Source organism: Pleurodeles waltl, chromosome 11 (assembly GCF_031143425.1).
Source record: "Pleurodeles waltl isolate 20211129_DDA chromosome 11, aPleWal1.hap1.20221129, whole genome shotgun sequence".
Lineage (NCBI taxonomy): Eukaryota > Metazoa > Chordata > Amphibia > Caudata > Salamandridae > Pleurodeles > Pleurodeles waltl.
The window spans coordinates 938,703,937-938,730,105 of NC_090450.1; the positions used below are offsets into that span (position 1 = coordinate 938,703,937).

The following is a 26,169-nucleotide window of genomic DNA, read 5'->3' on the forward strand; positions in this document are numbered from 1 at the left end:
GTGTTATCCGCACAACAAGCCACAGTAGGTCAAGCTGTATTAAGGACATTATTTCAGACTACTTCCACTCCTACAGGCTGATCCACCGCTTTTGGGGAAATAACTGCTTACTAGTCTATTGCAGAACATGCGTATCTACAGCGACAGATGCCATCGAACTGAAAATGTCACTTACCCAGTGTACATCTGTTCGTGGCATCAGTCGCAGTAGATTCGCATGTGCCCACCCGCCTCCCCGGGAGCCTGTAGCAGTTTGGAAGTTACCTTCAATTATTTATATATGTATCATCTCAACCTTAAATAAGTGCATACTTAGTCACTCCATTGCATGGGCACTATTACTACAATTCAACTCCTACCTCACCCTCTGCGGGGAAAAACAATCGAGGATGGAGTCGACGCCCATGCGCAATGGAGACAAAAGGAGGAGTCACTCGGTCCCGTGACTCGAAAGACTTCTTCGAAGAAAAACAACTTGTAACACTCCGGCCCAACACCAGATGGCGAGCTATTGCAGAACATGCGAATCTACTGCGACTGATGCCACGAACAGATGTACACTGGGTAAGTGACATTTTCATTATCTGCTCAGTAAGGCTGTTGCTGGCATTTGTAAGCCAACACTGCAGTACCACACTTTCTTGCACTGCAGCATTGGTTGTCTTGGTCGGAGTCTGGAGGTACTGATGTTTCAGGATCAGATAGGTGCTTTGTCCTTACCATATACACAATAAGTCTGGTTTTGGTTACTGGTGAATATAAGGCAGTCCTTGGATGATGGCATATCTTTTGCTGTGTACGTGTAGCCATTTTAATGGCTGCAGGTGAAGAAATTTCTTCTCCACTAAATCTGCAAATCCTGAAACCAGCAGCAACCTTTGTCCAGTACCCGCTAAAGTCCTACAGAGACGAATGTTTCAGGCATCTCCAATTGTATGCTGAGCTTATTTGTGACGCTTATGAGAGCATCCTTAAAAGTAGTAGTCATACAGTGAAGATATGTGCAAAGGAAACAGCTGGTGAAGTCGAAGTATGTTGGAAAAGATTAGACTGGAATATGCTGATGGCGATCAGGTAGATCTTGTACGTCTGCTTGGTGGTGCTGGAGGAGGTGTAGGGCGAGTTGGATTTACAGGAGACCCAGGCAAAGCCATTTTCCTGATTGGTGACATAGATATGCTATTTTGCACCATTTTCGAGTTTGAGTGGTAGCTCTAAAGATGGAAAAGGTCCCAGATGGGGTCAGTGGAAGGAATTATTCTTTGATTATTTTTTTTTCAGTTGAAGGAGAAAGCAGCATGGAGAATGACAGATATCCTGCTGGAGAGCCAGAAAAAGGAGAATTATAAAAACACATCTGTCAATTTGTCTGCTGGCAAACTTTGGTGATGTAGTATGTCATGATGGTGAAAGTCTACAAACTCTTAACATTGATCTGTCTCCTGATCTGCCAGCAGTTACCTTACCATTGATTGTGTTAGCCGAACCTTGAACACATTGGCGCCAAAACCTGAACCTTCAGTCCACCACGGAAATTTCCTCCTGATTCCCTAATCTCATTAAGTGCCCACATGAATTTCACCTGGAGTCCTTCAGCTTTAATATTCATCCAATATTTCAAAATGTCTCTGTTTCAGTTAAAGCTCTGTCAACCAGCGTGTTGGATCTAAGAACCATCTGAGTACCCTATGTTCTTTGGTGCTACATATGTCCCGGATATAAGTATTGCACACTCTAGTGTGCTCTCTTTAGCCAATGAGTGTTTTGATATCCGCATGAAGTCTGGTGTGTACCTTAATGTCTTGGCAGAACCCTGTATATAGCGGTGCTGTGCTCTTAACCTGCCATCAGTGGCAAGTGACTCCCTTGTGCTTAAGTGATAGCTGAGCAAGGACTGGGTGCGCAGACACTTTAGACGCCACACTAGTCTTAAGTGCAAGTAATAGGTCCTGGTGTCAGTAAGACTCTGTCTAATCTAGAGGATGCTAGATGTGTTATAGAAGGAAATTATACACCACGAGGGAGTGGTGTAGGCTGTCATGCCAGGTACCAATGAGTTTGCTCCACCACAAAATGGCTTCAAAAGGGGTGACTGAACAAGGACTTCTGAAGAGATTGCTCATTCTTCCTTGTCAGCATCTGTCTGCTTTCATCAATGCCAAGAATGTTACCATCGGTTCTCTGGATTCGTCCTTCCAGAGCTGCAGCCTTTGCATCCTTTTGTGGTATGTGATTCTAGCTAGACCGGTGGGCTGGCAATGGATGCCCTGGTGTCTTCAATGTCTGAGATGCATCGTTTAGCTTGTCCAGTGTAGTCTAACTTCTCATGAGGGGTGTTCAGCTTTACAGTGCTGAGCATATAGCTTCGTTCATAAGCCATCGATGACCATCGTGAACTCTGAACACCCTCTTTAAATCAGCCCTCTACTGTTGTCACCGTTTGCCCTATCCCATTCAAGGCCTGCCGATCCCACTCTGTCTACACTTTCCATCCCTGAAACGAGGAAGTGGACGGGTGCATGTCCCTTTAGCCAATTCTATTAACTGTACCTCTTGCCAGTATCCGAGCATACTTACTAATTTATTGTATGCTGCTTTGTCCATCCTGTTAGAATGAAAGAAATCCACTATCCTTATAAATGCCAGATTGCACTATGCATGCCAAGACACTTTATTCCAGGTGGCTCCTGTCAACCTGTCCTTGTTCTGTGAAGTTTATTAAAACTGAAGTTTGTGTAGTGGAGCTTCAGCGAGGTGGCTGCATTGTACTTTTTGTGCCTCCAATGTGATTGGTTTTTCTGACTCCCAGCTGCAGCAATGAATCCGTGCCAAAGCCCCCAGCCAGAATAAGTGATCTTGTTTAATGGCTGCGGGGTTCCTGTGATTGAATTACACAGCTCTTCCCTTCATTGCCATTGGTCCACCTACCGTTCAAGTGTGCTTGAAATCTGAAGTATGGAGTTCAAGTTATCCTTTGCATTCAGGCTGCTGAATGAACAGTTTTTTAAAAAGCTTTTCAGGAATTTAAATGTTAAGCACTGTGGCTACCAGCTTCACAACAAGGAAAGATTCAAGCATTTGTATCAAAGTCGCCAACTGTAGTTAAGGGTAAGTAACTAACCTCTAGTTGAATGAAAGATCACAAAGAACTATAATATGATTGGGCCTATCGGTCATTGGTCGGTGTTTCTGGGTTCAAGCCTCTGGTGAGTTTCCTGCCAGAAGCTAAAAATCCTTGCACTGGAACAACAAATGAATGGAAACGTTTAATGATGCAGAAATTAAGTCTGGTTCACGTGATTAAAACTGAATGTTTAAAGTAATCCTACTAAAGTGTGAACGTTTTGGAGTTGTTACTGTCTGGGAGGGTTTTAAACTTAATGTTTTGGTATTTATTCTTTAACTGACATGTTGGTTCCTTTAAGGCAGCTTTGCTACAGTTAGTCTGTATGAGCTCTCAACAGTTTCAAATGGTTGAATTCAATTTTATAGTTCTTGTTTAGTGAAAAACGCGCCTAATTGTATATACATTAGGCCGTTGTAAGGAATACTGTGGAAAGTCTGCTGGAGCAGGCAAATGAGAAGTGACGTTTATAATGTGTTCGCATGGTTTAAAGCCAAACACTGATACAAAATGTTCTTTTCTTAACAGAGGAAAAGGGAGGGAAGAAAAAGAAACAAAAGAAGAAACTTCTCTTCAGCACTTCCATTGTCCACACCAAGTGATGACAAAATACTGCTTTTAATGTGCCCATTAACTACCAGTGAAGTCAGCTTCCAAATTGCCAAGGAAAGGACTTCCCGAGACAATGACATTAACCTCTAACTTTTGAGATTGCTGTTGTAACGGAAGCCATTTGGAAGGTTCCTAAGCGAGAGCAACACCATACCAAGAGAAATCACTTTGAGCTATCGCAAGCAGATAGTATTTACTCTTCATGTTCCACAAATTAATTTTATTTTTATGGGTTTCTTTGCTGCTATAGCTTATTAGTTCAGTTTGAGCAATTTAGATTCCTTTTTGGTTGTCTGACTAATGTTAATATTATCAAGCAACGAACTCTGGTTGTCCTCCACACAGTTCTGTGTAGTCTGAATTTGGTTGTCCTCCTGGACCTACTCACGTTATATTCAGAATGTCAGTAACCACCACTTCTTATGGACCAGCAAGGAATATGGTATATTGGACGTGGTGAAATGTAGTTACTGGCATGTTTGTTCAAGGTATGTTTATCATATGTGGGATTCTTCCAGATAGTGCACATTTAAAGTGAAGGTTGAGTGGCATTGAAAATATGCTGTACAATAAGCTGCATCTGGGTGACTGCGTCAGCGTACCGTAAACTACACCAAATCTCACTGTAGATAACCAGACCTGCAATCATCTGATTTCAGACACTTTAGTTAGGGGGCAGGATAGGGTTGCTTAATGCTTTAAAGAAACTGATGTTACAGTGGTAAATCAGCTTCAAAATACAAGTTGAACTTTTGTTTAAACATTCACATTACTTACGATTTTGAAGAGTTGATGTGTTGAAAAAAATGAAAGGTAGTTGTAACTGGAGTTGCAATAAAGAGTAAGCAACATCTGTACTCCTGTCAAAGTGAACACTGCATTTTGTTCCTAATAAAGTTGAGTGACAAATAAAAAGCTTTATTCACTTGCCTAGTATCATACGTTTGTGACACCAGTCAGATATTTACAAACATTCTTGCAGTTAACAACACTGCAGGACATCCATTTATAAACAGTTGTAGTTTACATAGAAAAGACGTGTTGCACAAGATCACCTTATGGTTATAGCGTGGTTTCAAGTGTTCGTTACACATTGTGCACTTTTGAAACTCCTAGACAACTTTGACTTAAGACAGTAGCCGAAAGAAGTGCCCCAAGTGCATGAGGGTTTTTAGGGCAGCAACTTTCAGAGGGCGAGCTCTGTGATGGGTGCAACTTTATTCTGTTTCAACACCTTCCTCTTCACTCTCCAGGTATTCCTTCTCTTCATCTACGAGGGAACAGCTCATGATTGATCTCTGGACAGAATCCCGTTCTTCTGAAATGAGAATACAGCGGTCACTTTGTATAAAGATCTTTCCCTGTCCCCAGAGTATGCAAGCTACTCTAAGACTCTGTTAATATGGCATTGTTTCATTCTTTCAATGTGCTCAATACCTTGACTGGTGCACTTTCGAAGTAAAACCAAAAGCTGCTGCTGGTTGTACTGAATCAGGAACTTCTGGCTTGTCCGTATTGTACCTGTGGAGGATAAGGAAAAGTAGCCAGAAAGAAGCCAATAGTAAACTAGCCCAAAATGTATGTCAATGTTTTTCTTGTATGGTCTTAACATTTAGATATTTTACATGACATTTAATCAAGCACTCTTTACTTTCTCATTGCTGGGGGTATCCGGTGGAGCAGATTTCATCAGAAGTAATGGAATACAAAATATCCGTACTTAGTGTCCACCCTTTTCATCATTCCCACTGCATTAGGCCCAGAACATAATTCTTATCAGCAGGTCGTGTTTTGAGTGATGGTCTCTCTCTCTCTGGGGAATTGTTCGGGCTACCTAAAAGCCTTTGCAGTTGTCACAATTCCTTCCTGCAGAGAACACCAATCACTGATCTCCATGCCCACTTACGTCTGATACCAGTGTATGATACCAAGTACCTCCTTATCTTGAAAGGTGAAAGTTTGTACTGTTAGTGCTTTGAGGTCCATTCGTCAATATGCAGCCAAATTCAGTGAAATACCTGAATCATTCTCACTGGAGTCCATGTCTAACTCCACAAATAAAACTCCTGCAAACAAGAGGAAACTTAACTATTGCAACAAATCAGTGCCCCTTATTCAACAAGCCGTTTCAAAGCAAGTAGGTCAAGACCTTTGCAAGCAGGTGCGATGTTTACATTTTACTTTACATTTGCCTTATTTTATTGCAATGGTTCACCAAGAAGAAAAACGCATGCCAGCACCTAAACCTGGTCATGTTTACAGCAAAACAATTAAAAGAAGTTAACACCACAAACAATTTTAACAGAACAGTATGTGTGCTTCCTTGGAGAATTGTGTACTTACAACAGGCCTAGAAACCCCTGTCCGTTTCACTGTACATCACTGGGAAATAACAGGTGCAATGAAGAGGTTACTGTACCTGAACAAATAGGTTAAACACACAGGCTGACAAAAAAAATAAAGCATGGTAAGAAAGCATTACAAAGCTCACATGTATTCTAATGGCTACCTTTTTACCACAGGTTCCTCACCTTTTGAATATTCCCAGTTTCCAGATTGGACTGGAAACATTCACAGCACAGCTCACACAGCAGCCTGTGGAAGTGACTGAACGGGGCAGCATATGGATGCTACCCCCTTGTGCTCTGACGTCCGTGTCCTCTTTTCCAATGCCTTCTAATGTTGATCTGGAGCTCAGCTGCAAACTGTCTAACCTGTACATATTCTTCAGTGTCCTAGGAAACCATGTCCCCTCCAAAAACCACAGTATTCAGACTACGCTGTAAATGCGGGCCGCAGGTGAAGGTCATGGACCCGCACGAGGGTCTCTGGTGCCTGGGCTTCAGCCAAGACATGTGACATTTATTTCCTTGTAGACCCGAAGGTGATCAGTGACCTGGAGGCAAAGTCCTACATTGCAGAACACAAAAGGTCATGTTCGAAGCACAAGTCCTGGTCTGTTGCTGGCCTGATCTGTGTCCAAAAGCCACTCCTGCAAAAAAGCCACTTCATGCTTTAAGTTTATGCAAATGTTCAAATGCAAATATAACAAGACAGTGTAATTTGACCCCATCCCGTCATTCTAGTTTTAGAGAATGCAAAAGGACATAGAGTAACTCCTGATAAATACTTTTAACTGCAGATTGCTCACCTTGTCAACCGTCCCCCGTCATCAGACTGCATCCAGAAACTTCAAAGGGGTACTCACTCTCCTGTGCTCAGGTGGGTGGTGTCATGTGGCTCCACATGGACTATTCCTTTCCTTCCACTTAGATGCAGAATGAGAGTCTCTTGGTCTTCCAGAACTCAACTTTCATCACAATTTACCAGTGTGCAAGGAAAAATGTCACAAACTATTACTACAGGGTTCAAACAGTATAGGTACTGTTGCAAACTGTGACGGACCCTCACGTATGTCTAGTGCCTGGGGTCAGAGCACAACTCCAGGTCCTGTGATGACTGCTCCCAGATGAACCAAAAGACATGGGACCTTAAGGTCAAATGTTATATCACCAAATACAAGATTACACAACATGAACAGTCAGTCATTCCTGTGACAGATTTAGTTACTGACAGGTAGATGCCTTGGGATAAGTGCAAGAAAAGCATAAGAGGTGAATTTGCCCCTTCCCACCACTCAGAATCCAGAGAGAAAAGATGTCAATGGGCCTCCTGGACTCACTCCTGTTCTCCATGAGAGCTGATTCAGACTTACGTTGCAGCACAACCTGACTTTTTGGGTTAGTTGGTGATGTCACAGTAAGAGGCCTTTAGAGGCACTTTCCGGGCTCCTTCTGGCATGCCCTGGGGACCAAGGATCTGCATGGGTCTCCAGTAAGACGTCCACCAGCAAGTACACCCTCTGCACATTCTGTGCCCCTTGAAGGTGCGTCTGGTTACGCACTGGCTCTGGTGCAAACTTCGGTTCCCATGCCACTCCCTGCTCTGTTCCCTTCCATACTGGAGGACAATTCATAGCCTATTATGCTTTAGGATGGCGAGCACAATAAGTCGCTGTCTCTGCTGAGGTGCACCTTGCTCCGACTGGCATGCAGCCAACAGGCAATCTCATTCTGACAGTTTACCACGAGGTAGGTCCCAAACTTTACAACCTTTTTGGCACTTGCTGACAGTTATGGGGATGTGTAAGGAAATGCCTCCTTGGCATGGTTACCCCCTGACTTTTTTTTGCCTTTGCTGATGCTATGTTTTGAATTGAAAGTGTGCTGAGGTCTGCTAACCAGGCCCCAGCACCAGTGTTCTTTCCCTAACCTGTACTTTTGTTTTCACAATTTGCACACCCTGGCATCCAGGTAAGTCCCTTGTAACTGGTACCAAGGGCCCTGATGCCAGGGAAGGTCTCTAAGGGCTGCAGCATATCTTATGCCACCCTGGGGACCTCTCACCCAGCACAGACACACTGCTTGCCAGCTTGTGTGTGCTGGTGAGGACAAAACGAGTAAGTCGACATGGCACTCCCCTCAGGGTGCCATGCCAACCTCACACTGCCTATGCAGTATAGATAAGTCACCCCTCTAGCAGGCCTTACAGCCCTAAGGCAGGGTGCACTATACCATAGGTGAGGGCACCAGTGCATGAGCACTGTGCCCCTACAGTGTCTAAGCAAAACCTTGGACATTGTAAGTGCAGGGTAGCCATAAGAGTATATGGTCTGGGAGTCTGTCAAACACGAACTCCACAGCACCATAATGGCTACACTGACAACTGGGAAGTTTGGTATCAAACTTCTTAGCACAATAAATGCACACTGATGCCAGTGTACATTTTATTGTAAAATAGACCCCAGAGGGCACCTTAGAGGTGCCCCCTGAAACCTTAACCAACTACCCGTGTAGGCGGACTGGTTTTAGCAGCCTGCCACACTCGAGACATGTTGCTGGCCACATGGGGAGAGTGCCTTTGTCACTCTGTGGCTAGTAACAAAGCCTGCACTGGGTGGAGATGCTATCACCTCCCCCAGGCAGGAGCTGTAACACCTGGTGGTGAGCCTCAAAGGCTCACCCCCTTTGTTCCAGCACCACAGGGCACTCCAGCTAGTGGAGTTGCCCGCCCCCTCCGGCCACGGCCCCACTTTTGGCGGCAAGGCCAGAGGAAATAATGAGAATAACAAGGAGGAGTCACTGGCCAGTCAGGACAGCCCCTAAGGTGTCCTGAGCTGAGGTGACTAACTTTTAGAAATCCTCCATCTTGCAGATGGAGGATTCCCCCAATAGGGATAGGAATTTGACCCCCTCCCCTTGGGAGGAGGCACAAAGAGGGAGTACCCACCCTCAGGGCTAGTAGCCATTGGCTACTAACCCCCAGACCTAAACACGCCCTTAAATTTAGTATTTAAGGGCTTCCCAGAACCTAGGAACTCAGATTCCTGCAACCTAAGAAGAAGAAGACGACTGCTGAGCTGAAAAACCCTGCAGAGAAGACGGAGACACCAACTGCCTTGGCCCCAGCTCTACCGGCCTGTCTCCCCCCTTCGGAAGAAAACTGCTCCAGCGACGCTTTCCCCAGGACCAGCGACCTCTGAATCCTCAGAGGACTGCCCTGCTCTAAAAGGACCAAGAAACTCCCGAGAACAGCAGCCCTGTTCACCCAAGACTGCAACTTTGTTTCCAAAGGAGCAACTTAAAGACAACAGCGTTTCCCGCCAGAAGCGTGAGACTTGCAACACTGCACCCGGCGACCCCGACTCGACTGGCGGAGAAACAACACTTCAGGGAGGACCCTCCGGTGACTCCGAGACTGTGAGTAACCAAAGTTGTCCCCCCTGAGCCCCCACAGCGACGCCTGCAGACGGAATCCCGAGGCTCCCCCTGACCGCGACTACCTGACTCCCAGATCCCGACGCCTGGAAAAGACCCTGCACCTGCAGCCCCCAGGACCTGAAGGATCGGAACTCCAGTGCAGGAGTGACCCCCAGGAGGCCCTCTCCCTTGCTCAGGTGGTGGCTACCACGAGGAGCCCCCCCCTTGCCTGCCTGCATCGCTGAAGAGATCCCTTGGTCTCCCATTGATTCCAATTGAAAACCCGACGTGTGTTTGCACACTGCACCCGGCCGCCCCCGTGCTGATGAGGGTGTACTTTCTGTGCTAACTTGTGTCCCCCCCGGTGCCCTACAAAACCCCCCCTGGTCTGCCCTCTGAAGACGCGGGTACTTACCCGCTGGCAGACTGGAACCGGGGCACCCCCTTCTCCATTGAAGCCTATGCGTTTTGGGCACCACTTTGACCTCTGCACCTGACTGGCCCTGAGCTGCTGGTGTGGTAACTTTGGGGTTGCTCTGAACCCCCAACGGTGGGCTACCTTGGACCCAAACTTGAACCCCGTAGGTGGTTTACTTACCTGCAAGAACTAACAATTACTTACCTCCCCTAGGAACTGTGAAAATTGCACTAAGTGTCTAGTTTTAAAATAGCCATATGTGTTTTATTTGAAAAGTATATATGCTATTGTGATTATTCAAAGTTGCTAAAGTACTTACCTGCAATACCTTTCATGCAAAGTATTACATGTAGAATTTGAACCTGTGGTTCTTAAACTAAGAAAAACCTATTGGGCTGGAATTGTCCGAGTGTGTGTTCCTCATTTATTGCCTGTGTGTATGTACAACAAATGCTTAACACTACTCCTTTGATAAGCCTACTGCTCGACCACACTACCACAAACTAGAGCATTAGTATTATCTCTTTTTGCCACTATCTTACCTCTAATGGGAACCCTTGGACTCTGTGCATACTATTCCTTACTTTGAAATAGTGCATACAGAGCCAACTTCCTACAGGATGATTATATCCCATGTTAAGATGAGAATAAACAGTTTGAAGAACTTCAAAATGACAGTCTGGATACATCTTCAGACACTGGCCTGGTGTCATGCTACAGAGTAAAATGCCTCCTTTGCAATTATCTGGATGGCGGCAGGAGTCTTAGACCCACAACTCTCCACTACAGAGGTCAAGACTAATGTTTTAAAAGATAATCCAGCCAGGTCATGCCATTACAGAACGTCTACTACCATTTAATGAGGCCTTTATGGAAACTTTTTGGCGACTGTGGGAAACCGTGTTAAGTTCCACTCTTTAACAGGCAGGTTGCTGGTTGCCGTTATGCACCGAGCACCTCAACCTTTCTTACACAAACATCAGATGCCAGAGTGTTGGGTGGTAGTCATCCACCACCAAACTAAAGCCTTCCTTACCACTCCACCTGATTGTGAATCAAAACTAATAGGACAAAATCTGCTTGTCAAGTGTGTCTACCAGCCTTACATAGAGATCAGTAAATGCCAGTTGTCTGCAGTCACTACTCCAATGCCCCTTAGACAGTGGCACAATTTTCCTACCTTTTCCGCATGACCCTTACTCAAGCCATCCAGGGTGGTAGGGGGTTCAAAATTCATATGTTCTAGTTTGGACACTACCAAGTGCTCGAGTCCAGCAATAGGCAGCAGTGTGGCACTTTGGTGACACACCTGAATGAGGTCTATGGGCTTTTCTGGAGATGTCAAAGCATCCTTGATGCACTAGCTATTTGACAGTTCTTGGCTTTTTGGTGACAAAGTAGGGTTGTGATTATAGTTTTGTCAATTTTGGAGCTGTTCCCTAGCCCAGCAGGCCCTTCAGCCCCTTTCTTGGCCAAGGCTGCAGTTCACAAAGACTAATACCAGGGATAGTGGACACAAAGTGCAGCTCGTGCCCAGCTGCTCCAGCATCTGCTGCTGCAAAACCACTTTGGTGTGTCCTTGCCAGCACACAGCACCCTGTAGGATACAGGATCAGATATTGCCTCAAAGGGTAGCCACCCCTTTAGACAAGTGGGTCTTCACTTTTCTTTCTATTCCACTGCAGTTCCCACCACTGTCAGGGTGGCTGACTGAGGACCACAATTCTATCTTGCAGCTGGATGGGCTAACTCTTGGCCAAAGAAGACAAAGAGGGATCTGGCCTCTAAAGCCTGAACTGGATGTTACTCCTGCTCCATCCTTGTGCTGAAAGACAAAGGTCTTTGTCCTGTTTTGGATCTTTGCCCTCTTAATGCCTTCCTGTGAAAGGACAAATTCAAGATTCTCACACTAGTCCTGACTCCTGTCAGCCCTGGACCCGGTGGATGGTTGTTTGACCAGCAGGACACTGCGTTACATATCCCGGTCCTGCAGGCGCTACCTGTGGTTTACAGTGGACCAAGAGCATTTTCAGTTTGCAGTGCATCCTTGTGGCCTCACCAGTGCCACTCTGATGTCCACGAAGGAGATGATGGTGGCTGGGGCATACCTTCAAAGGTCATGGGGTATACTACTCTTCCTTAACAACTGTTGAAGGTGGGCATGTCCCAGGCAGACAGTTGTCAACCTTCTCTAGACAGTGAACCTTCTAACATCTTTGGGGTTCACTATCAACATACCAGTCACAATCTACTACACAGACTCCCCTCTTCATCAGTTATTCTAGATATGGTACCGTTTGGTGTCTTCCCTCCAGTGGAGAGTCCAGGACATTTAAGCTATGATACTGATGTTTCAGCCTTGGTCCTGGATCTCGGTGTGGATGTCTTTGATGCTCCTGGGGTTGGCGGCCTCCAGCATTCTGCTGGGCAGACATAGCAGGTGGCACAAGCAGGCTCTGCAGTAGAAACTAAAGTCCTAGTGGGATCAGCATCGGGGGAATATGTCTGATTATATCCAGATTTTAGAGGAGACTGCAAAATATCTGCTGTGGCGGCTACTGAGGCAGAACCCCCTCCATACCCCATCCAGGGTTGACCTAGATGCATCACAGCTGGGTTAGGGAGGCCATCTAGGAAATGTGGAGATCAGAGGCCTCTGGACTACAGCAAAGACAACTTCAATTTGTTGGAGTTGAGGGTGATTCACTTAGCATTGAAAGCCTGCCTGCCTGCCAACAGTAGAAGGCTGGTGCAGGTGCTGATGACCCCACTGCCATGTGGTAGTGCAGAAGTAGGGTGTGGTCTAGGAACCGGTCAGGAGGCTATGCACCTCTGGAAGTGCCTGGGCGGCCAAGGAGTTTGTTGGTACACAACCTCGTCTGAGAACATAAAATGTCAGCACTTTTTTTTTGCACTGTAGCCTCCAAAGCAGTTATCTCTGACACCTGTCTAGAGTGAAGCTTGGGACTGCCGTATACCTTTCTGCCTGTGTCTACTCCGCCCCAAGTTCTGAAGATTAGGAACTACCAGATCCAAGTGCCACAGGATTTGCCAAGAGTTTGATACCTGGAGCTCCTGGACATGGCCATCTGTCGTCTGCTCAATCTGCTGCTTCGTGAGGATCTTCAGTCACAGCAGCAGGGCAGGATACTGCACCCAGGCCAGTACAATTTCCATGTTTGGAGATTAAGCAGTGGCTGACTTCCTTTGACCATCCCTCTGTTTGTTGATATCATCTTGACAGCAAGGGGGTCCTTCCACAAAAACTGTACACACCAGTCGGAACAAATTTGTTTGCACCTGACAAACTGACTCATTTCAAGTGAGGTTGTCTGACGTTTTGTTCTGTCCGAAGAAGGACTTATTTTAGGGACAGTTAAGCGCTGCTTCTTGTAGCTTTTTGTGGTTACCAGATCAACCTTTGCTATTTAAATCAACCATTAGGAGATTTTTGAAAGGTTTGCAGAATGTATTTCTGCCAAGACAATTTGTGATGTCATAGTGAGACCAATACTCTACTCACTTTTTCAGTGTACACTTTGAGCCACAGCAAAGTTGTCCATTGAGACGCACAACGTCGAAGACTGTCCTCATTGCCATAAAATCTTTTAGGCGTGTGGGTGAGCTGCAGGCCCTTTTTGTCAGCCTACATCATACAACATTTTTTGCAGGAAAGTTGGTGCAGCATTCTTTGTTCCACCTTGTAAGGAAATGCCTCCTTGGCATGGTTGCCCCCTGACTTTGCCTTTGCTGATGCTATGTTTACAATTGAAAGTGTGCTGAGGCCTGCTAACCAGGCCCCAGCACCAGTGTTCTTTCCCTAACCGGTACTTTTGTATCCACAATTGGCAGACCCTGGCATCCAGATAAGTCCCTTGTAACTGGTACTTCTAGTACCAAGGGCCCTGATGCCAAGGAAGGTCTCTAAGGGCTGCAGCATGTCTTATGCCACCCTGGAGACCTCTCACTCAGCACAGACACACTGCTTGCCAGCTTGTGTGTGCTAGTGAGAACCAAACGAGTAAGTCGACATGGCACTCCCCTCAGGGTGCCATGCCAGCCTCTCACTGCCTATGCAAGTATAGGTCAGTCACCCCTCTAGCAGGCCTTACAGCCCTAAGGCAGGGTGCACTATACCATAGGTGAGGGTACCAGTGCATGAGCATGGTACCCCTACAGTGTCTAAACAAAACCTTAGACATTGTAAGTGCAGGGTAGCCATAAGAGTATATGGTCTGGGAGTTTGTCAAACACGAACTCCACAGCACCATAATGGCTACACTGAAAACTGGGAAGTTTGGTATCAAACTTCTCAGCACAATAAATGCACACTGATGCCAGTGTACATTTTATTGCAAAATACACCCCAGAGGGCACCTTAGAGGTGCCCCCTGAAACTTAACCGACTGTCTGTGTAGGCTGACTAGTTCCAGCAGCCTGCCACACTAGAGACATGTTGCTGGCCCCATGGGGAGAGTGCCTTTGTCACTCTGAGGCCAGTAACAAAGCCTGCACTGGGTGGAGATGCTAACACCTCCCCCAGGCAGGAGCTGTAACACCTGGCGGTGAGCCTCAAAGGCTCACCCCTTTGTCACAGCACCGCAGGACACTCCAGCTAGTGGAGTTGCCCGCCCCCTCCGGCCCCGGCCCCCACTTTTGGCGGCAAGGCCGGAGAAAATAATGAGAATAACAAGGAGGAGTCACTGGCCAGTCAGGACAGCCCCTAAGGTGTCCTGAGCTGAGGTGACTAACTTTTAGAAATCCTCCATCTTGCAGATGGAGGATTCCCCCAATAGGGTTAGGATTGTGACCCCCTCCCCTTGGGAGGAGGCACAAAGAGGGTGTACCCACCCTCAGGGCTAGTAGCCATTGGCTACTAACCCCCCAGACCTAAACACGCCCTTGAATTTAGTATTTAAGGGCTACCCTGAACCCTAGAAAATGAGATTCCTGCAACAACAAGAAGAAGGACTGCCTAGCTGAAAACCCCTGCAGAGGAAGACCAGAAGACAACAACTGCCTTGGCTCCAGAAACTCACCGGCCTGTCTCCTGCCTTCCAAAGAACTCTGCTCCAGCGACGCCTTCCAAAGGGACCAGCGACCTCTGAATCCTCTGAGGACTGCCCTGCTTCGACGACGACAAGAAACTCCCGAGGACAGCGGACCTGCTCCAAAAAGACTGCAACTTTATCCAAAGAAGCAACTTTAAAGAACCCTGCAATCTCCCCACAAGAAGCGTGAGACTTGCAACACTGCACCCGGCGACCCCGACTCGGCTGGTGGAGAACCAACACCTCAGGGAGGACCCCCGGACTACTCTACGACTGAGTACCAAAACCTGTCCCCCCTGAGCCCCCACAGCGCCGCCTGCAGAGGGAATCCCGAGGCTTCCCCTGACCGCGACTCTCTGAAACCTAAGTCCCGACGCCTGGAAAAAGACCCTGCACCCGCAGCCCCCAGGACCTGAAGGACCGGACTTTCACTGCAGAAGTGACCCCCAGGAGTCCCTCTCCCTTGCCCAAGTGGAGGTTTCCCCGAGGAAGCCCCCCCTTGCCTGCCTGCAGCGCTGAAGAGATCCCTTGATCTCTCATTGACTTCCATTACAAACCCGACGCTTGTTCTAACACTGCACCCGGCCGCCCCCGCGCCGCTGAGGGTGAAATTTCTGTGTGGGCTTGTGTCCCCCCCCGGTGCCCTACAAAACCCCCCTGGTCTGCCCTCCGAAGACGCGGGTACTTACCTGCTGGCAGACTGGAACCGGGGCACCCCCTTCTCTCCATTGAAGCCTATGCGTTTTGGGCACCACTTTGAACTCTGCACCTGACCGGCCCTGAGCTGCTGGTGTGGTAACTTTGGGGTTGCTCTGAACCCCCAACGGTGGGCTACCTTGGACCAAGAACTGAACCCTGTAAGTGTCTTACTTACCTGGTAAAACTAACAAAAACTTACCTCCCCCAGGAACTGTGAAAATTGCACTAAGTGTCCACTTTTTAAATAGCTATTTGTGAATAACTTGAAAAGTATACATGCAATTGAAATGATTCAAAGTTCCTAATGTACTTACCTGCAATACCTTTCAAACAAGATATTACATGTTAAATTTGAACCTGTGGTTCTTAAAATAAACTAAGAAAAGATATTTTTCTATAACAAAACCTATTGGCTGGATTTGTCTCTGAGTGTGTGTACCTCATTTATTGTCTATGTGTATGTACAACAAATGCTTAACACTACTCCTTGGATAAGCCTACTGCTCGACCACACTACCACAAAATAGAGCATTAGTATTATCTATTTTTACCACTATTTTACCTCTAAGGGGAACCCTTGGACTCTGTGCATGCTATTCCTTACTTTGAAATAGCACATACAGAGCCAACTTCCTACACACCTCATCCCGCTAAGAAGGAAGACTCCATTGTTTCTGCCTCAAGAGGGCACTAAACTTTGATATTGATTGCACCAGAGAAACTCAGGCTCTTTGTAAGGGCAAAGCAATGCAAAAACAATCCATATGCCAGACCAGTCTGTTCTCTGCATAAAGATCTGCTATGCACTTAATAAAAATTAAAAAAAAAGCCTCCAGAAAGCTTACAAGCTCATTCTGCCAAGGTCAAACCTGCTACCACTGGCAGAGTACCTGACCTAGACATTTGTCAGGCTGCTGTGTGGGAGGTGGTACAGATGGTCACAACGCACTTCTGCCTTGAGTCTTGTCCATCTAAAGGGGCATTTAGCCCACTTGGTCATGTAGGACGTTTAGATCTGAACCTTTTCACAGACCAGCCACCTTGGGAGGTACTGCTATGGTATCCAATAACAAGTTGAGGGATCTGTGGGTAGAAGTTATGTTGGGTACATGTTACTGACCACTGACAGCTATCTTTCTAGTGAATACTATATATAAAGGAGATTCCTCACTGAACCTCCCTGTTCTGCAAGCCAGACTATTTTTCTTCCATCTAAAGGTGCCAATTTAGTGATCTGCAGTGGTTCTTGCTAATGTGCACTACCTCTGAGGACATAGCCTAGAAAGCAACTGACATCAGCATGTATGGGTGGGGAGTACATGCACCCCCCCCTCCACAAATCACATCTGAAGTAGAATGATGCCTGCACTGTCACATGACTCCATCCTGCAGCACAGAGTGAGTACTGCTTTAAAGTTTCCAGATCCAATCTGAGGAATATTCACAAGGTGAGGAATCTAGAGTTAGATTATACACCAAAAAGACAGTTACTGAAGGAAAATAAATTGTTCATTGCACCTGTTCGGCACCCCCACTTGGGACTACACTCCTCAGTTGATGCCAGGGTGCCTCCGACGCCCCCCCCCCCCCCCCCCCCCAAGTTTCTCTCCAGGCTGTAGTAGACCTGCAGTAGATTGCAGGTTTAAGGGCGCTTATATTGCTAATTTTCAATATTACTGGGGCCCTCTGAAGCCTTAGGGGGTCCTCCTGACAATCCTTTGGGACCTGTTCCTGAGCCCCCTACCAGTTCTGGTACAGTCTACTACAAAACAGCCAGTGGGCAACCTGATGCCAGCATCCATATCTAATTCTGAACAGACCTTGCCACCAGCCCAACCGATGTCTGTCAGAATACAAAAGCACAATGGGTTGTCATTCAACCCGATTCTCACCAGATGCCTCTACTATGACACTGCTACCAGCATAGGCTCCATTCGGTTTTTGGATCTATGCAGGATCCAGGTAAGGTCCCACAGGCTACGGGGGGGGGGAGGAGGGGAGAGATTGTTTGCACCCTGATCATATTGATGATGCCTTTTACAGAGACCTACACAATTCCAGTGGGTTGGACACATCCCCTAAAATAAAGCATAATTTCACAAAAAGTACACCATCAGAAGACCGTGCTTCATTTGCACAGGTGTGGATGGTGGTGATGTATAAGTTACTTACTTTTGGTAACACCTTTTCTGGTAGAGACCATCTAGCCAGATTCCTTACGTAGGAATATTCCCCAGGTGTCAGACTGGATCTGGAAGTTTTTGAGCAGTACTCCAAGCCGATAGATGGCATTGTTCAGGTCTCCTTCAGTAGAATGTGCACCCGAAGTGACTTGTACTACCTATATAGGTGATACCCTGGTGCTTTGTAAGTTACTTTTGTAACTTTCCATGCCAGGAGTGCAGAGTCACGATAAGTGACCACTGGTGTGAAATAGTAAGGCCCTGAAAGGGATGTCCCTTATATTGAAACTGGCTTGTGGAGAGGATCGGTATGGAATCTGCAGCTAGATACTGTCTACCACATAAGGCATTACCAAAGGTGAGTAACTTATTCATCTGATAGACTTCTAGCTGCAGATTCCTTACCTTAGAATAGATAACCAAGCAGTACCTCCCTGCAGGTGGGTCTCTGCAGCCAAAGAAAGTCCTACAGGACCAAACAGGTGAAATACCTGTGGCAACGGGCCTGACTCTCCAGACCGTAGTGTTTGGGGAAACATGTGCAAGGATGCCCACTTTGTTGTCTGACGGATGTCCAGGACAGGGACTCCACAGGCTAATGCAGCGGTCACAGCTTACACTGGTGGAATGAGCACACAAGCCCCCAGGGGGTTGCTTCTTGGCCAATTCTTAACAGATTTTGATGCAGAGCACTGCCCATCTCGAGATGCTCTGCTTCTGCATAGCCTTCCCTGGCTCCTACATACCCCACGAAAAGTTGATTATCCACCTTGGACGTTTGTGCGCTCAAGGTATAACGAAAATGCTTTTTTTGGGTAAAGATGGTGAAGTCTCACATATGTGGAGGTGTGAGGTGGAGCAAAAGAAGTAAGGTGATGTTCTGGCCCACATGGAAAGGAGTGTCAACCTTCGAAGGAAGGAGGCATGTGTCCTGCGAACCAGCTTGTCCAGATAGGTGGTGTAGAGAGAGTGGCTATACTTTGCAGACCCTCCTGGCCAATGTAATGGCCACTTTGAAAGGCAGTTTTGATGGTTAATAGCCAAAAAGGACAATTGTGCAGAGGCTCAAATGGTTGTACACATTAAGGAGGGTAGAACAAGATCTGGATCACACTGGGGCATGATGGATGGAGAGGGGGGGGTAGGGTGGGGTGTCAAGTGCTGCAAGCCTTTAAGGAATCTAGCCACAACAGGTGGCTTGAATAAAGGTTGGTCCAGCAACCATAAAAATGCTGAAATGGCTGAGATAACCTTTAACTGTGTCCAGAGCAGAGCCCTGCTGGGCCAAACATGGAGCAAACAGAAGAACCTTAGAGATGCAGAAGAGGATTGATGTCAGTCACACCATGTCACAAACGTACCCCAACGGCAGGCATATACCGACTTTGTGGAAGTATTCCTGGGTGCCAGAATAACATCAGACTTTGGGAAGGACGCTCGAAATCTGTCACTGTTCAATCTCCATGCATGAAGGTAAAGGATGTGCAGGTTCAAGTGGAGAACCCTCCCCTATTGCTGCAACAGCAGTCTCATCGGGGGGGGGGGAAGGGGAAGGGAGGGAGGAAGGAAGGAAGGGAACCACTGGTCATGCTCAACGCTCGTGATACCAGACTCTCCATGCCTTATCTGGAACCACCAGAATAACTCTGGCTCAGTCATTCCTGATATTCTTGAGAACTCTGGGCAGGAGTGATATAGGTGGAAAGGCTTACAATAGGCCAGTGCTCCACTCAAGACAAAAAGCATCACTGAGCAGGAGTTGCCTTAAACTCCAGGGCACACAACTGCTGACATGGTGCATTTTCGGTAGTGTCAACTAGATATAACCAAGGCGCTTTCCACCGTCCAATGCTACCTTCCCGTCTACCAGATTGAAGACAGACCTTCTATAAGCATTATGAATTTCTCCTTTTTCTTCAAGAAATTGAGATGGTGCAGGTATAAGATAAGATTAAGGCCTCAGTCCTTCTCGGGCACCAGAAAGTAGTGGGAATAGCAACCATAAACTACTTGTGATGCCAGCAGCCTCTCTCTAGCTCCCTTGGCCAAGAAAGACAGCATGTCCTGACAGAGCAAGGAGTGGTGGTCCTGTCAGCTGGTCGTAAGTGGGCGGAGAGGTGGTCACAAAGGGTAGGGAGTAGCACCTTTGGATGATTTGCAAAATCTAACGGTTCAATGTTGTTGACCACTAGTGGTGCAGGTGATAGCGTATTCGCACCCCTTCCCCCACTGGATGCCCATGATAGTTGGAGAGCAAAATAAAGGTGGCTGCAGCTAAGGAGGGGTTTGGTGGTCTAGCCCAACCTTTGGCAACATCTCTCACATGGTCAATAGGACTCACATTCTCAGCCAAAAAAAATGGCTAGGAAGCCTGTTGGCTGGGAGAGTACTGAATGGTTAAAGACCCTTCTGTGGATAAAAAAATAAATAAAGGGGCAGGAGATGGACTGCAGGAATGACGAGAGGCCATAGACAAGCCCAAGGACCTGGACACAGCTCCAGCACTGAGTCTGCCTTCTCTTCAAAAAGACGAGAGACATCAAAGGGTGTGTCCATAAGTGAGGCTTGGACATCCAACGAAAAGCCAGTGGTTCTCAGCCAGGTGTAGCACTGCAAGGCCACCAACAATGAAATTGCTCAACCCAGTGAGCCTGTCATGACTAGTCCACATCATATGGTGAGCTTTGCTGCGCCTCGCCCATTAACAATAGCTTGAGAGAGTACAGCTTGGGCCTTCTCCGAGACCATAGGCAACACTTGTGCGACAATCCCACACTGTTTACCAACCGTAGTACAAGGCTGGCAGAGGAGAACATTCTCTTGCCAAAGCTATCAGCCTCTTGGGTTCCCTACCCAGTGGAGTAGTAGGAAACCTGCATAGGTTTACTCTAGAAGTGGAGGCCTGGACCACCAAGCTCTCACGAGTGTGGTGCTTTGTACGTAAACTGGGGGTCCCCAGGAGTGGGCAACTGTCCTATGCACAGGAGCCCCTCTGCAGGGCTTGGATCAAGCCCTGAGTTAGGACATTAGTAAGGGCTTCATTAAAGCTTAGGAAAGTGGGACTCCTGGTTGAAGCATCTACCAAGACTTTCGTCTTGACTGCCCCTTTGGGTAGCTGAAGGTCCAAGACCTCAACTGCTCCCTCCTCCATAGCAACACGAGGAGAGGCCAAGTCAGTGCCAGGTGAGGTGTCCACTGGACTTCGTCAGTTCTTCATACCAGTTGTCCTTGTTCACATCTAGGGGATTCTGGTATCCATGAGGGTCCTCAGACCTCTCCCATGCATCTCCCTCTCTAGGCCTGTCAAAAGGCATTATCTCTAACCTAAAGAGCATAGTCCTGGTTGGCTCAGTGTCTGAGTTGGGAATTACGATGGGGATGGCTTCAGGGGTGTTGGCACTGAAGCGGGCCCTGAAGAAGGTCTTCGTCTCGCTGGTGACTACTCCAGATCCAACATGGGAATCCATGGGGCTTGACTGGAAGTTAAAGTGAACCTGACTGAAGATCCAGTGGGGCTCCTAACAAGCCCACAAAGCCCAAAGATGCACCAGAGGGCCAGGTCAGGCTGCCCAATTATGGGTGCAAGGCCTTATAAAAAAATGTTTAAAGCTGGTCAGGAATCGCTCTGGAAAAGTCAGGAAAGTGCTGAGCGGACCCCGACCTGGGCACTGTGGAAACATAAGACCTGGAGTGCCTACACACCTTGTCAGAAGACTTATTGTGTTTTGAGACATACCCGATTGGCTCGAGCAGGAGGACAATCATCTGGTATGGCTCCGCAAATGGTCCCAAGACCTTCCACCTGACTTGGATCTTGTGTTGTGGGGGGTGCTCTGGCGGCGAGGAGCTTGAGGAATTGCTTTCTCAGCACCCTTGGGTGCATGGCGTGGCAATCACAGGTCTTGGAGTCATGGTTCCTCTCCAAGCACCACAAACAAACCAAGAGTGGATCTGTCACAGAGATCTGCCTGTAACATACACCACATGGTTTGAAACCAGCCTGTTTCTTTGGGGACGCCCGGTCACAAAAGGAGAAAAGGTTAAACAAAAGGTCAAAAAACAACTAAAAGTTGATGGTTCATGGATCTGTGGTGTAGGAAGCTGGGTTCTGGTTGCTGTAAACACCCCCCCCCCCCTCCCCCCTTCCCAAATTTTGTTTGCCTGGTTTTTGATGCAACCTTCAATGAAGTGCACTGGGTTCCTCCTAACCAGGTCTCCAGTGCCAGTAAAATTTCCCCCAAAACAAGACACTTGATCCCTCAAGTGGCCAGGACCTTTAGCACCTCTACGTCCCTAGTAAATGGTAACTCTGGTACCTAGGACATGGGTACTGAAGGGGGGCCCTAGGAGCTGCAGCACAACTTGTGCAGCTCTAAGGGACCCAGCACCAACCTCATGCAGCCTATCATTGCAGGCTGGGTGACAAGGAACACCCTAAAAGTGAAAACACAACATTGCACACAGCGTGTGTGCCATGTCCCCTAAACACTGCATGTAATATTTGTAAGTCGCCCCTAGAGCAGGCCTTATAGCCCTAAGGCAGGGTGCATTATATTACATGTGCAAGAGCAGATATGCCCCTGCTATGTCTTTGTCGATTCTTAGACATAAGTGAACAGTGAAGCCATTTTAAATGCATGTGCTGGACACTAGTTAATACGAGTTCCCCAGCTACATGATGGCTGCTCTGAAAACAGGGATGTTTGGTATAAACATCTCGCATTAATAGACCCTCACTGATTCCAGTGACTGATTTATTAATAGATGCACTCAGAGGGCACTTTAGAGGTGCTCCCTGAAAACATACCAGCTGCTGGTGAACTCAATGACCAGTTCTAGCCAGTCTGCCACCGACCGATAAGAATCTGACCTCAAGGGGTGACAGCCTTTGCTCTCTGGAGGTTTGAAACAAAGCATCTTCAGGCTGGGGTGTTGCAGACCCCTCCCCACAGGATGGCCTGCATTCCAAGGCAGGAAGCTTTAAAGAAGCCCCATCTCCCCCTCCCCCCCCCAATTCCAAGGCAGAAAGCTTCAAAGAGCACCCCCCCTCCACCCCCATTCCCCACACTAGGCATCAGGGTGATTGTGCCCCCCCCCCCCCCAATTCAAGGCAGAAAGCTTCAAAGAGCACCCCCCCTCCACCCCCATTCCCCACACTGGGCTTCAGGGTGATTGTGCCCCCCCCCCCCCCCCAGGCCCATCTGGTACCTGGACAGGTAGGAAAATTAGCTATGCAGGGGGTGTTGCCTTTCCAGGCAGGACACACCCCTAGCCAGTCTAAATTGCACACATCTTTAGAAATTCTGGGACCGAGTGATGCCCACTACCTAAAGGAATTGGTCATTTAAGGGTTGTAGTGACCCCAAAGGTAGGTAGCCCATTGGCTACCACCCTTCACTCCCCTTAACACCCCCTATATTGAGTATTTAGGGTACCCCCCGATGGCAGATCCTCTGATCTTGGTTGGATAAAAAGGAAGGATTGGCAAGAAACCTGTTGAACCCGGGAACCAATGAGTGCTACTGACTTGGCACTAAACGTGCCTGCTGCACCAGAAACTTTAGTAGCAACTGACCTGTCCTGCCACTGCAGCCTCCAAGAATCCAGGAGAGCTGCCAGTGTTTCACAAATTGCCAAGAACAACTTCCTTGGAACAGAGGTGCTGCTTCCCTGCATCTGCAGGCACCAAAGAAAAACCTGACACCGGACATCCTTACTACACCCTAGCTTGAGCTGAAGTGGGCCATCTGTGTCAGCGTGGTCCCCAGGCCCTCCAGAGACGTGGCCCACCTTGAGTCCTCCCACTGTGAACAAACAGCATCTGCAGACCCATGTCCCCCCACCCACAACCAGAAGTAACCTGAGGACGGACCTGAAGCCCCAGGACACCTCTCCACCGGTCCACCCTAGACCGAGAAGAGGACCAAGGGTGTCCCCATGTCTCCCAGTCTTGTGAGACCTGAGCCCACTCGTTGGCTTGGTCGGACTGGTTACGCCCCCCACCCCCGAGTCCACGCCTGCAGACTCGATGCCAGAAGACACCACTGCACCTGTGCCTCACAGCCTGAGAAGTGGACTGATGGTGTCCCTGTGCGCCTGTGGACCTCAAGGGTCGAGCGACCCCCCCCCCCCCCCCCCAATGTGGGTTCCACTGGACTGATCAGAGTCCATCCCTGCAGCAACTTTGTAATTGGGCCGGTTCCCATAGACTTACACAGGGCACTTGAAGCTAAACTGCACCCCTGCACCTAGGTGCCCCAGGTGAAATGCTGGTGTGGCATGGTACCTTGCCCCATACTTACCCTAAGTCCAGGAGATTGGTCCAGTAAGTCTCTGTACTATACCTGTATATAGTGCTTGTTCTTCCTTCATAGGATAACATTGCTGCAACTGAAAAAATGCACTTAATGTCAACTTTTAAAATCTCTAAATTCCCAACTCAAAAAGTACTCCTCATTCCAGTGATCTTGGCATGTAAAGTTATATAAAAGCATGTGTTATTTTTATAAATATGAATTGTCAGATTTCTTTGAGGGTGTCACTCACTGCATAAGTGTGTGCCTTACATGCTTAGCACTAGCATCTGATATGCCTAACTGATCGACCAACTACCCAAAAAAGGAGAGCATTTGGGATCTTATTTGTGCCTCTGATATACCTATGTGGGTTGCTTGGACTCTCTGGAAAGTGTACCTCATTTTGGTCCACTATATAAACAGCCAGCTTCCTACATTCGGTATGGAAGTGAAAGAACTCATGTCAGCACACCGGGGTGGTGCCTATTTAGGTACTGTGCATATTATTTTTGGTGCTCCCGATGTGGAGCTGAACAGTTCCACCTACCGGTGCACAGGTGTTCTGCTCAGAAACGTCCAAATCCAGTCTGACGTCTTAGGAATATTGTGCGGAATCTGTAACAGTCTTTATCTATTGTATTGCAGCTAGGATGGGAGGGCATCTAGGAGGCGCGGATATCAGAGGACTCTGGCGGAGATCCACCTCAACCTGTTGGAGTTGCAGGCCATTTGCCTGGTGCTGAAAGCCTTTCCAACGGCCTTCAAAGGAGGTTAGTTTAGGTGCATATAGACACCACTATGTGGTACTGCAACAAGCTGGTGAGCCAGTGCCAGAAGGCACTCAGGCCCATATTTATACTTTTTTTAGCGCCACATTTGTCATTTTTTGATGCAAAAGTGGCGCAAACTTGCAAAATACCATTGTATTTTGTAAGTTTGTGCTGTTTTTGCATCAAGAAGCGGCACTAAAAAAGTATAAATATGGGCCTCAGTCTCGAGCTTGCTGCAGCCCTTGGACATTTCCCAGGTTGTGACCCACCTTGTGGGACCTTCAAAAACCAGGGTGGATAAGATCAAGATCAGCTGGCGTTGCCTGTCAGATCACGAATAGTGGTCACACCAAGAAGTGGCACAGGGCTTCTTCCAGAGATTGAGATGAACCCTAGCTAGATTTATTTGCCAACAGTGAGAAGTGAGTGTCAAAACGTGTGTGTTGGAGTTTCCAAGAAGGCTGTCTTTTTAAGACTCATTCCAGTTAGAGAGGAACTAGGGAATCCTGTATGCCTTTCCACCACTGCCTCTCCTGCCAAAAGTTGTGAGAATCAAAAACAACAAAGCCCAAGACATCCCAGTGGCTCCAGATTGGGCAAGGAGTGTGTGACCAGGAATGTTTGGGCACAAGCATCTTTCCTCTTATTGGACTATTGGTCTTCCTGGACACTTTATAATTATATGAAGGGATCTTAATTTGGTCCTCACATTCAACATGTGGGTGGCATTCAACTTTATGCACAGCTGTCCTTTGCGACGAGAAAATCAGTCTTGTGTCAGATGACCGAGACTGAATGCCAAGCTCTTGGTGCAGCCACCTTATGCCATTCTCCCCCACCACTATGGACCATGGTGGCCTTACTGCCTGAAGTGGTTACTGCTTTTCACGTCTGATAATGTCACACTTTCAGTGTTCTTTGACCCACCTCACCCTTTGATAGAGGAGAGACTCCATTGGTTGGACTGTAAAAAGAACTCTGTGTTCCTATATTGATCACACCAAAATATATTCTGTGGAGGATCAGCTCTTTGTAGGGTTCTCTGAGGTAAAGAAAGGCAACTCACAAATTTGTTGTGCGTCTTCAGTGCCTGCTGCTCTCTGTTCTTAGCACATACCTCATTAGACTATGGGCATGCACGTTTACCCACACAACTGAGGTTGCACATTTCAGAACATGGCTATGGGACAACACTTCACCTGAAATGTTTGAGGACTGAAAGATCACAAACTATTTGACCAGGTACACAATAGATGT

The 26,169-nt window shown here is 47.5% G+C and overlaps 2 protein-coding genes across 5 annotated transcripts in view; one reads left to right on the top strand and one right to left on the bottom strand.

Moving 5' to 3' along the window:
* RNF10 (ring finger protein 10) overlaps positions 1-4,661 on the top strand; it is a 263,755-nt gene extending 259,094 nt beyond the window's left edge. The window contains exon 17 of the mRNA XM_069215043.1: positions 3,653-4,661. Within this exon, the coding sequence (XP_069071144.1) occupies positions 3,653-3,726 (74 nt within the window). The 3' untranslated portion in view covers positions 3,727-4,661. The remainder of the gene's footprint in view (positions 1-3,652) is intronic.
* Positions 4,634-26,169, bottom strand: part of POP5 (POP5 homolog, ribonuclease P/MRP subunit) — a 42,395-nt gene continuing 20,859 nt past the window's right edge. For 2 of the 4 annotated variants that reach the window (XM_069215047.1, XM_069215046.1), the window contains exons 4-5: positions 5,174-5,257; positions 4,634-5,054 (exon numbers count right to left, since the gene is read on the bottom strand). In XM_069215047.1, coding sequence (XP_069071148.1) covers positions 4,954-5,054; positions 5,174-5,257 — 185 coding nt within the window. In that variant the 3' untranslated portion in view covers positions 4,634-4,953. Of the gene's footprint in view, positions 5,055-5,173; positions 5,258-5,754; positions 5,803-6,358; positions 6,729-26,169 lie in introns of those variants that run through there. The other 2 variants (XM_069215044.1, XM_069215048.1) reach the window with 2 other exon arrangements.